Here is a 12,884-nt window from a genome sequence, read left to right as displayed (position 1 = left end):
TGTGGTTAGGTTCTAAATCCAAGGAATTCATTCTGTGTTTAAGAACCTTTGGTTATGATAAATCAGGGGCTTGGATCCAGAATGAGCTGCAATCCTACAAATACATTTACCTGTGAGCAAGTCCCATTTAACTCAGTGGGACTTGCTTCTAAATTGACATAGATAGCAGGTATAGGGGACCTTTGGCTGCCAATATGTTGCTGAACTACAACTCCCATGCCCTCCATACCTGTTTTCTAGAGTAGTAGTAGCAACATAGTACATGTTAGTGACTCTTCCTTAGTTTTGCACTCACAATCACTATCAATTTACTCTGATAGAAGAGTTTGGATTTGATATCCTGCTTTATCACTACCCAAAGGAGTCTCTAAGCAGCTAACATTCTCCTTTCCCTTCCTCCCCCACCACAAACACTCTGTGAGGTGAGTGGGGCTGAGAGACTTCAGAGAAGTGTGACTGGCCCAAGGTCGCCCAGCAGCTGCATGTGGAGGAGCGGAGACGCAAACCCGGTTCCCCAGATTACGAGTCTACTGCTCTTAACCACTACACCACACTGGCTCAGTGTGGTTTGAGTATTTACAGGTGGAAGACCAGGGTTCAAATCCCCACTCAGCCATGAAACTCACTGGGGGACCTTGGGCCAGTCACTACCTCCCAGCCTATCTTACCTCACAGGATTGTTGTGCTAATGAAAACAGGAAGGAACCATGTATGTATGCCACTTTGAGCTCTCTGAAGGAAAGGTGGCATATAAGTGCAATAAAGGATAAGCTAAGTATCCTGAGTCATTTAATCTCGCATAAACAGAAAGACCTTAGATATACTCAAGAAAAGAGCAGCACATAGTATACCGATTCTGCACAATAAACAAAAGTTGGTCGCTGAACACCTTCCACTCTAGACAAGTGACAGAAAGTCAATGACCCAACCACTATTTTTGTACAAATTGTGAGCTTTGGCACCACCTTGTGGAAAATTACTTCACATGTAGAGAGATCAAGAACATGAAGACACTACTCTGGAATGCAAACAAATGTATTTTATACTACTGCTCTGGAAACTGAACAAGGTCTTTTATGAGCTCTGCAGAAGAATACATGAATTCCCTGACATGAAGCCAGCTGGCTCCGGGGAGGAATGTAGCAGCCAAAATAGGTTCCAGAAGGGAAGGCCATGGAGAATGCAGGCCGGACAAGATGTTAAAATGTATTTACCTTAATTCATACAGTGTATTTCTACACAAAGCACCCAACGTGGTTAACCACAATAAAAATATGTTAACAAGCCTACCTATAACAAATAAGCCAGGGGTAGACAGTGAGATGTCCTCCAGCCACTGTGTACTACCACTCCCATCGTCCTTGGACAATAGTCATGGTGGCTAGGACTGATGGGAATTGTAGTCCAAAACATCTGGAGGGCACCATCTTGGCTCCCCTTGCAATAAGAGAGGAGATGAACCCCATCAGTCCTAAAACACCAAACAGCACTGGATGAAGTAGGACCATCATCTTGGCTTATCCTAAAAATTAGCAACTAACTTACTTGATAAAAAAGATTGCTCCATTTGACATGGTGTCCATCTCCCAACCTTTGGGCAACTCTGAAAAAAACAATGACAAAAGCAGGCATCAGTCACTCATTAGAAGTGGGGAACTCTTTGCTTCATGGGGGGCAGGGAGGCCCCTCATGTAAGTCACTATAGGGGTGGCATTATTAAGGAGGAAGACCTATATATCTCTGGCCGGCAGCATAGCAGTTCTACACACTGAGGGGCAAACTAAATGTTCTGCAAGAGATCCAGAGTTGGATCGCCTGACTTATTTTAATTTTTCAAAAAGCAATTGATTCAGATCAGATAGGTTTGCCATATTTCAACAGAGGACTCTTTCAAATAGAGGCCTGCCCTTAGTAAAAATAAGACACATGACAACCGTGCCTTGGAAAAATCTATATAGGGTGGGATATAATGAATCACCATAGAAAAGCATCAGCTGTTGTTGGGGGTGCGCTTGTTTTTTTGGTTACTATTTCACCTCAAGTGTACTAGAATTTGTTAATATTTCAAAAATATTGTTGCTCTCCTCCACCCTCAACACATACTAAAATCCCCCATTGGAATCTGAAATGGTGTTCCTGACTGGACCCCAAACTCAAATGTAGGCTGCCTGTCTTCAGGGCAGAGTTTTAGTTCAGGAGAGTCTTCTGTAGAATAAAATTTGCAAAAGGTAATATGGCTATGTTTTTCCCCCACCCCCAACTTTCATAGTTTATATTCGAAAGAACAGCCACAGGTGAACCCTGGGGAGGGAGGGAGTGGGATCCTCGATGAAAGAGGCCTTCCTGTCTGACAACTCTTCTGCATCCCAATTACAAACCTGATTTTCAGCTGTGTGGAATGTTGCATCTCAGGAAATTTCACCTGAAACCGACCCATCTTTGTACTCTCTCCTCCCAAATCACCTGCTGGCATTTGACTTTCAAAATGGTACACCAGAGTATCTCTTCTTATATTCTGCTCCCTTCGAAACCAGGAGCAGGGAACTTGTAGCCTTCCAGCTGTTGGTGGGCCATAGCTTCCATTATCTCCTGCTGGGGCTTATGGGAATTACAGCCAAACAAGCTCTGAGACCATCTTGGCTGTGAGTCCTGGAAGACTTTTTCTCACCTGGCCTGGGAGGGCGGGACCTGACTGACTCCAGCTGCAAAAGCTGAGGCTGCTAAACAGACCCTTGGGCTGGGGTACTGTTTAGACAAGTTTTTTTGGCGGAGGGTTGGTGCTGTTAGATACACAAAAAAGTAATATCACTATCTGCTAAGTGTGCATAGCATTGTGCCATAAATTGCGGCTTCTCAAATGAGTCTTGGGTTGTTTTTATTTTGATTATATATTTTGTGGTTTTGCATTCTGGTTTTGTTCTGTGAGCCGCCCTGAGAGATATAGGACGGTATATAAATTCAGCAACAAATAAATTCACTGCATGCAGACATCAGGGACTTTTTGAGACTGGGTGGTGCAGTGGTTCAGATATCAGATGAGGACTGAGGGGGACCCAGATTTAAACCCCAACTCGGCCATAAAGCTCACTGGGCAATCTGGGGTCATTCACTGTTCCTCAGCTTATTTTACTTCAGAAGGTTGTTGTGAAGATAAATTGGGGGTGGAGTGGGAGAGAGAGCAAGAACCACAAACACTGCCAGAGCTTCTTGCAAGGAATTCCAGAATGATTTTATATTTTACTACTGCTACTACTACTAATAATATCATCACTATTGATGCATGGAGGAGGAAAATGAAGCAGGTGATAAAAAAATAGGAAGGCTTCTTACAATGTCATTCATTACAAAGTGCAGGCTGTTAACAGGCAAGCCCCACTGGATTCCTCCAACCATATTGGAATGCTTGAATCTTCCTTTCTCTGATGTGGCTTGTAAAACTGATGGAAAGCTCAATTCGTTTTTTACATCCATGCCAGCAGCTTCTATGCTCCTCTCAGTCCACGTACAGGCAAGCAATATTTTTATATGCAGCCAGCTTCACCTTACAGACTCCACTCCCATAAGCTGAACCCAATACACTCTAGTATCTGTGTCTGTCTGATTCTGGATATTGCATGAGACTTTTAAAACGTTTGTCACTGAAGGATATTTCAAAGGTCATGGAGACACTTGTAGATGGAATGTGCATTTTAACCATACTATCTGCCTTTCCTCAATACATTCAGCACTAAACAGCAAAGTTAATCTTTCTCAACAGAACTTTTAAAACTGGAAAAATCATGGCATCGCTACAAAGAAAGTCCCTCTCCTGTGCCATCACCCTACTGCTTGCAGATTCTCCTTACCCAAAGTAAAGTCATTTACACCTTTTGGACATCTTTTTTTTAGGGTGTTATGTACCTATGTCCTGATGCGCCTCCAGGTATAGATCATAAATCTCAGTTTGATACACACGAAATAAAGCACATGTGTTATCATTGCATACGCAAGTGGCATTTATTGAACCAATGTTAATCGGTTTCTCCTTGGATTCCCAATATTTTCCAACACTTCTCTGAAAGAAACATCAGATACTATTCTAACACAAATAGTGTTGGCCAAGAGATGTTCTGTCAGTGAGAAGAAGGGAGGATAATTATCAACAGAAGACGACAACTATTGCATTGGAAGTAATAGCATCTCCTTACCTGACCAAGTAAAATGGCCACTCTGGACGGGACAACCACTGCCCGGGTGTGTCCAGCAAGTAGATTTTGTTTCATCACTGCAAAGGGCAAAACAATCACACTTAGAAAGTTTAAGGATTAGCACCATATTCAAGAAACATCCACAACCCAAGGGCCAAGAGTAATCCAGATTGCTACACTTTGGTATACAGGAGAGCATTCATAGTAGGGTAGACTTAAGGCTGACTTTGCAGTGGCTACCAGAAGGAGAAATACAGCTGTGCAGCTCAATAAAATTTGCCACCTGTGGGCTCCCTGACTTTAAACTCTGTCACGTTTGTCAAAGGTTAAGCCATAGACTGGCAGTCTGCTGTGTGTCAGGGAGGAGGAGAACATCACCCAAGTCACCTTGAAATGCCTGAAGGGCAAGGGGAAAGGTATCCCGTATACAAAGAGTGAACTCATTATGGAAGTGTGGAACCTTACATAGCAAAAATGGCATAATCTACGCACAAGAGGGAGACCACAGGGAGAGCAATGGGGGCTGAGCATGCTTAGTGGGCACAGGATGCCAATTTGACTGAGGAAGAAAAGATGAAAAAATGGTGTGATGGTAGAATGGAATATCCTGGAAAAGAACCGAACAGACTACTCCATACTGCAACATTTTGGTGAAGTTTCCACTTGCAATATAAATATTTAATTTAGATACAGCTTTATAATGTTTACTTTTTTACAGGTTCTATATTCTCAGTAATCCTGACAACAAGCTTGCAAGGCAGGTCAGCTTTGTCATCCCTGTGTTGCAGACATCAGGGCAGAAGCTGAGAAAAAGTTGTTTGCCCAACGCCACCTAGTGATCTTGTGACAGAAACCAGATTTGAACTGGGAACTTCCTGGTTCACAGCTTAGTTCATGGGACGCCGTCTGGGAGACGAGAAACAGCAGCCTGAGAATCCTACAGCAGCAGGTAAGGAACATTTCACAAGCTGGGCTAAGGACATTTTTTAATTTTATTTTTCTATGAAATGCTGATGAACATCAGTGATGCAGTACGTAAAACAGGAAAGAGCCAGCAGGTTCTCCCCAATGAAAGTTTTGTAGTCAGATCATATAAACAGAAATTCAAAATGCAGTTTAGAGTTGTAATCCTAAAAGACATTTACAATCATATGCTTAGAATTGATGGAACTTGCTTCCAAGTGATTGTGCTGAGGATCAGGCTGCAAGTATTTATGTTTCTTTTTGATAATTTTATTGTTCTATCTTTTTTGCAAACATTTTGAGGATTTCTACCAACAAGTGGTGTATACATTTTATGAAATGAAATGAAACAAATAAGGTGTCATTTGCCAAAGTGGCATACGGCCCCTTGCTCTGTGCAGTGACTTAAAACCCAATCCTGCCCTTCTCTTGTGTGAACTGTTAGCATTCTTTCGGATTGTCTCTTCACAAACACACATGCCATTCCCACCAAAGAGTTGGCCCAGAAGTCTATGCACCTGCACCTGGCACAAACGGGGACTCCTCCAACCATCCACAGCTGCAGGAAAACCACAAACAACAACAGAGCAAGAACTGAACGTACTTGATAAAGAAGATTCTCCCGTCTCTGCAAACTCCATAAGTCCACCTGCCAGGCAGGTCGAGCCAGTCAATGTCCTCGGTGGCCATAAAGCCCTTTCCACTCACTGCAAAATCCACCAAGAACAGGGAAGAAAAAGAGCCCAAATTGCTCCCCTCTTTACCCCTGCACCCCTGCTTTCAGCAGGAAGGGACAGTGGCTGGGCTGCCTAGTCAAGAGAGCACAGATACCCAGCCCACCTGAGCCAGTCCCACCAGGATGCAGGCTGCCCAGCCCTTCCACAGAAACTCTTGTTTTTGCTGCAAATAGCCCAGGAGGGAGGAAAAACACAGCTGGCTGGTTAACCCTTCCAAGGTCCGCTTGTTGATCTTCCACCAAAAACCTGGAGCACCACAGGGTCCTCTCCAGCAGCAGCAGCAGCAAGGGCAGACATGCTAAAACTGCCTGACTGTTTGAGAAGGCAGTTTCTTTCCTCCACTGCCTACTCAATCTAATTACCACAAATTAACTCTGGGTGAGGAGCGAGGGAGTTCTGCAAACTGAGCCCCGTGTCTGTGGTTCTTGCCTTCAAAAGCAGGAGGCATCTTCTGTCTCACCGTAGTCATCAATTAGAGCTTATTCACCAGGAAAGGTGGGGTTTGAGAACTTCCCCTCCATGGAGGGAGGGAGGGAGGGAGGGAGGGAGGGAGGGAGGAGGAAGAAGTCATAAATGCCTGCTTATCACCAGGGGCATGTGTTCCAAGCTCTTATACCACAACCGGGGAGAATGACACTAGTGCACTTAATCCAGGAGAAGAAGAAACCTGACCACTAGTGGAGCAAGGCATAACCAAGTGGCCAGGCTGCTTTGCGTGGAGAGTTCCCGCCCCCCACCAGGATAAATAAAGACACAAGGCACCATAATTTAAGGTTAAATGGGCGAATTAGGCCACAACTTTATTGAATTCAGGAATGAGAGGCATTGGCTTAGGCATTGGTCCTATCGACTATCCGGCTTCAGCCCATTTGCTGGAGACACGGGAAGGGTTAACACCATAGAGGGGGAGTCTCCTGCTGAGGCACGTCAAGTAGGAGCTCCCCCGGGTCACCGCTCGGGGGCGTGCCTTTGGCCCACACCTCCATAGGCTTCGGACAGGGCCACGCCCCCAGGAGTCCTTTATCGGACCACCCTTTGTTCTGCTCCCCTGCTTTGACTGGCACAAACCAGTTTGCCCAGAGCTACTGGAATATGGCCCAGCTGCTGGGTGTGGGGGAAGATGTCCAGTAAACACACAGCATGGTGGTGTTTGTTTTTGTTTCAAAATGATTCTTAATTGTAAGATTATAGCTCTTTCAGTAGACAGCCATGTGGTTAAGGTCACATTCACACCATCCACTTAAAGCATGTGGCCTTCCCCCAAGGAATATTGGAAACTGTAGTCTACTCCTCACAGAGGTATAATTTCCAGCACTCTTAGCAAACCATAGTTTCCAGGATTCTTTAGGGGAAAGCCATGTGCTTGAAACATGCTTTAAATATATGGTATGTGCTTCCAGACTGGTGGCACCCAACACAACCCCTTCATTGCTGTTTGCACAACATTTGCAGGGAGGTTTAGCACACTGGTAACAGTGTGGAAGCACCCTCAGCTCACCTGAACACATCATTTAAAAAATGCATTTAGAAATGCATGCTAAACTACGTTTGCAATTAAGTACCATTACAGATTACCACAGAACCTTAAACATTTTTAAAGCATGTTTTACCAGAGTTACCAGAATTCAGAAAAGAACACTCCCCTCCCCCCCGGCCGCAACATGGTTTCTTTCCGTTTAATAGCTGCGCAACAGACAGAGCAGACTAGCAAGGGGCATTTTTTTCCAGTATGGAGGTGTAGCAATGGGGTAAGAACATCAATAGTTCAGTTTCTGCCTGTACTGCTACTGTTGCAGGCTTCTAGAAGAATAAATGAGTTACTCTAGATCAGGAGTAGTCAACCTGGTCCCTAACGCCCACTAGTGGGCATTTCAGGATTCTAGGTGGGCGGTAGGGGGTTCTATGGCACAAGTTGAATTCTCCTTCCATTGAGCACGTGTGAGCAGTAAGGAAATTTTACCATCAGGAAAGATGCATTAGTGGGCGGTAGGTATAAAAAGGTTGACTACTCCTGCTCTAGATGCTTGTGCCTAATGGCCATGAGCAGTACTTAGAGTTGGGGAGGGAGCATGGCTTAAGAGCCATCCTCCTGACATCAACATTGCTGCTGTTAAATCCCCTGACAGCATACAAATCAATCTGGCTAAGCTGATTCAAAAATACACACTCACACCCCGCTCACACACAAAAACAATTCTCACTACAGCCAACCAAAGACAACCAACCACACCCTAAGCCACACCCAACCTCTCTCACCACCAAGGAAATACAACAAGTGAATAGTAAGAGAACCCATATAAGTAACGCTGACACAACCCCTCACACACTCTAAGTAGACTAATAGAAGCATAACCACCCCATCCCACTCCCCCTCTTTTCTTCTTCTTCTTCTTCTTCTTCTTCTTCTTCTTCTTCTTCTTCTTCTTCTTCTTCTTCTTCCAGTTCATAAACCAAGAACTTATACATTGACCACTAATAATGAAACATATGTTGTAGATATTTTCCACATTTATTATGCTATTTTTGTGATATACAAATGACATGAGAAAACTTGGTATACTTATTTGTATAACATTATTCTTGTTTATAAAACCCAATAAAAAAACGAAACATTGCTGCTGTTTATTGGGATGGGGTAGGCACTGGAGTGTCTCTATCAGTGTACCTCTACAACTGTGACCTCACCACTGCCCTGCCCCTGCAAGATCCAGCTAAGGAGCAGTCAACACAGCAGCAGCAACACCCCATCATATCAGATGCTTCTGGCCGGGAATACGTATCAAATCTCAGTTGCCCCATTTCCCAGTGGAAATAAAGATACCACTTGGGTACCAAATCTTGGACACCACTCTTTTGCATGAGTCCATTAACTGACGGTTTACAAATTCCCACATTCAAAACTGTACACAGTTTCATAGAACCGAGGATAATAAAGAAAGATGATGAGTCATGATGACATATAACCCAAACTTAGAACCAGTCCTGCCAACATCTGTCTACATACAATGTTATTGACGTAGTATCATGGACGTGACTAAGCCCTATGGCAAGCTCCATAGGAACTACCCCAAGTCCCCACATCTATTTAGTGCATTAACAAGGCTTAGCTTGTACCAGTGGAGCTTTAGGTTCAACCCCTATCCAATGGAAACTCAAATGTCCAGTTGCTACAGGTTCTAAGTGATTGTCAGGATTAATGGATGAGTACATAATAGCTCTATTATTTTTTTAAGTATCGTATTTTGAAACAGGATATTAGCTCCATGGATTCCTTTGGCTGGGATAGCTCAGTTGGTAAAACATGAGACTCTTAATCTCGGGGTCCTGGGTTTGAACCCCATATTGGGCAAAAGATTCTTGCATTACAGGGGGTTGAACTAGATGACCCTTGTGGTCCCTTCCAGTTATACTATTATATGCTAACCCTTCCCCCTCTTTAGCACATCCTTAATTTTAATCAGAGGGGAAGCATGTCCCTTTCTGTATGAGTGGTAGACTATAAATTTCAGAACTCCCCAATATCCCTCTAACACTGGGCATACACTGTCACTTTTGGATGGGTTTCATTAAAGTTGGCTAGATGCCTATTCACAAACCAGTTTTTGCAATTTGATCTGCTCTACAATTCTCTTTAATTACTAACTCTAACATGGTTGTGGGGGAGGGGGCTTTTTCTTTCTAAACTGCCTTATGAATATTTCTGCTTAAGACATGCTAGACATACAATTAACTAACACACACACATTACACATTCTAGATCATTAGCAGCTAATGACTGCTGTCAAAATCTGGGTGTCCAACTGTTGCTTCTAGAATAACTATAAATCAGAACACAATCACCCCACACTCTCAGCCTAGCATACCAGGTTGCAGGGGGTGGGGTGGGCAATATTAGCACCATTTCTCCATAAGAGCAAAACTGTTGGTTTGTGATTCTGATTTAAGAATGAATTTTCATGACAACATTTGCCAAATTAAATTGCTGTGATGTTTTTAAAGATACAAGAAACAGAGAACAAAACCCAGTAATATTGCAGCTACGCTGCCTTTGGAACAGATTCCCCCCTTCTTGTTTTAGCTTAGCTGCAATTCATAAATGGTTCTGCAACATCAGCAGTACAAGGGATCATCTCATAATCCATCCTGATCCTATTCTGCTTCTTTCTTTTTTTAAAGCAACCTCTTTAAAACAAAAAACACATTTTCAAAAGCAAAGCTTCATTTTCTACAAGGCTGGCTATGCAAATGCTTTCAGATGAGTTTTGCTCATTTGAGTAACTTCCTTAACTAGTTGAGGTTATTTGCAAAGAGAGAGTGAGTAAGAGCAGTGGCGGGGTAATGAAATATTCAGAATGGCACCGTGCCCGAGTGACGACTCTATGATGCTGCATGCACACAATGCCCATTTTGCCTACACAACTATGCCAGCAATAAGAGGTAAAGGTAAAAGACCCCTGACAGTTATGTCCAGTCACAGATGACTCTGGGGTTATGGCGCTCATCTCGCTTTACAGGCCGAGGGAGCCGGCATTTGTCTGCAGACAGTTTTTCCGGGTCATGTGGCCAGCATGACTAAGCCGCTTCTGGCGCAACAGAACACCGAAACCAGAGCAGCACATGGAAACACAGTTTACCTTCCCACCGGAGCGGTACCTATTTATCTACTTGCACTTTTTGGCATGTTTTCGAACTGCTAGGTTGGCAGGAGCAGGGATCGAGCAACGGGAGCTCATCCTGTCGTGGGAATTCGAACCGCCAACCTTCTGATCAGCAAGCCCAAGAGGCTCAGTGGTTTATGTTCAGTTTCGGTTTCAGTTTCTGTTAATTGGTTCTCGTGAGAAACTTGCAGATTCTAGCTTCACCAATTAACTCCAGCTGGTGGCAATTTACTCTTGGCAGAAAGCCCAGGTCTGCTTGACCTAGAAACTACTCACTCTGATTGGTTAACGAGCAGCACTCAACTCTGTTATCTAGGGATTGCTAGCACAGTTTGATGTGAGGTGTGTTAGGAGTTAGAAGTGCTGTGTATGGTTATGAGAGAGAGAAAGAAAGATAGGATTTATTTTGTTTTGCTTTTATTTGTATGCAGAAACTCTGCTGGTTTTATTTTTTCCTTTTAATAAATCCTGTAAATAGTTATTCTGAGTCTAGCTGACTAGTCATTACCGCCGCAACTAGCTTCCTCGCTGTGCAGGAAAACTCTGCTACGTTTGGGCTAAAGCCAGTAGGGCTATGCCTGACACTTCAAAGTTCCATGAGTTTAGACCACAGCAAGGCTGTCAATTGCAATTGTTCAATTGAAAGTTTGACCAAGCTGCAGGAGGCAGTGGAAGACAGGAGTGCCTGGCGTGCTCTGGTCCGTGGGGTGACGAAGAGTCGGACAGGACTAAATGACTAAACAACAACAACAATGGAAAGCACTCTGAATTCTTACTGGCCATCTGGAGGGCTAAGGCTTTGCACAGGCAGAATTTTGCCAGTAAGAATACACCAGTCAGAACCAGGTGGCTCTTGAGGCTTGGCTGTCACGGTGTGTCTATTCCAGTATTAAATCAAGAGAGCTGCTTCTTCCCACTCACCCTGACAAAGACAGGCCAGTGCTGAGTGATACAAGGCCTTTTCAAGACCCCTAAGATGCTTCATGCTTTATGTTGAATTTATAATAAGCATATGTAAAAAATACAGCATGCGTGCAACAAAAGTGTGTTTAAAAGGCACGAGATAACTGCCATGATGTGTTCCAATTGTAGCCCTTAAGCCCTGATGGTGGAACTACCTGTTCTGAAGCAAACCTAAGGATCACAACACCATGTTTTCCTTGTAACATAATAGTGGGGACCTGAGGGAATTTGCAGAAGAGAAGTAGTGCATGGAACAGTGGGATTAATGCGTCTCTCTGATAAATCCCACCATGCTCCTCTATTCATTTATTTTGTTACTGTTTTCATAGGATCGTAGAATCTTTGAGTTGGAAGGGACTCTGAAGGTCATCTGGCCCAACCCCGTGAAAAGCAGGAATCTCAGCTAAAGTATCCATGGCAGATGGCCATCCAACCTCTGCTTAAAAACCTCTAAGGAAGGAGGCTTCCAACAGATAAGCTTATAAACCAGGCGAGCCATAGTAGTGGTGCAGTAGGTAGCCACTGAACTTAGTGGTCTTGCGGGTGGGCTCTTTAAATTGTAACACATAATACTTCACATACTTCAAAACATGACAAACCAGCCCTGCTGTGTGGTTAAGTACCCTCTACTGAGTGGGGTCTTGGACTTCTGCCCCCAAGTCCTCTTGAGTTTACCACTGAAACCTGGCTGAAAGTGGGGGGAACTAGAGGGGCATTAGCAAGGATGAATCAGTGGGGAGGGTTAATCTTTATTATGCACCCTGAAGCTGTGTCCTAATCTAATCCAATATCAACACTAAAGAGGTACTGAGTAAACAACACATTGGATGGTGAAGGACTTTGACACATTCTTTGTGTGTGCTGTTATATTTCAACTCATATAGAAATGCAAGGACAAAAACATATCTATTTTGTTGCTTTTGGTTTTTAAAAATCTCATTTCACTTGTTTAAGCAGTTTAGTCGCACTGATGTGGAGAGGTCCAGAGAGGCCATGAGGCAAAGTGGTTAGACTGTTAGACCAGGACTGGGGAGATCCAGGTTCAAACCCTGACCCAGCCTTGAAGCTCACTGTTACAAGCCCTCCGCTTGACCTACCAAACAGGATTGCTGTGAGTGTAAAACAGTGGGAGATAAAAATGTACATCATGTTGAGTAACTCAGAGAACAAATTGGATATCAATGTAATTAATAGCAACCTAAATGCATTACCTGGAAAGCTCACTATCAACCTGAATCTGGACCACTTCACGCAGCAGGAGAACTGTGCAATTATGTGGTTCATATCAGTCCACATTCTCATATCAGTGACGGTTACACCCACACACAATATACACAATGTCTCCTATCAGAAGTGGATTTATGGGAGCACAACTG

The 12,884-nt window shown here is 43.8% G+C and overlaps 1 protein-coding gene across 9 annotated transcripts in view; it reads right to left on the bottom strand.

The window, feature by feature from the left end:
- PLEKHA6 (pleckstrin homology domain containing A6) overlaps window positions 1-6,317 on the bottom strand; it is a 192,992-nt gene extending 186,675 nt beyond the window's left edge. For 5 of the 9 annotated variants that reach the window (XM_081193395.1, XM_081193399.1, XM_081193401.1 and 2 more), the window contains exons 1-3: window positions 5,755-6,315; window positions 4,188-4,264; window positions 1,546-1,603 (exon numbers count right to left, since the gene is read on the bottom strand). In XM_081193395.1, coding sequence (XP_081049521.1) covers window positions 1,546-1,603; window positions 4,188-4,264; window positions 5,755-5,840 — 221 coding nt within the window. In that variant the 5' untranslated portion in view covers window positions 5,841-6,315. Of the gene's footprint in view, window positions 1-1,545; window positions 1,604-4,187; window positions 4,265-5,754 lie in introns of all 9 variants that reach the window. The other 4 variants (XM_081193396.1, XM_081193402.1, XM_081193397.1 and 1 more) reach the window with 2 other exon arrangements.
- Between the last annotated feature and the right edge of the window lie 6,567 nt (window positions 6,318-12,884).

This window comes from Podarcis bocagei (genome assembly GCF_964188305.1).
Source record: "Podarcis bocagei genome assembly, chromosome: 5".
Classification (NCBI taxonomy): domain Eukaryota; kingdom Metazoa; phylum Chordata; class Lepidosauria; order Squamata; family Lacertidae; genus Podarcis; species Podarcis bocagei.
This window is presented reverse-complemented; position numbering and strand designations above follow the sequence as displayed.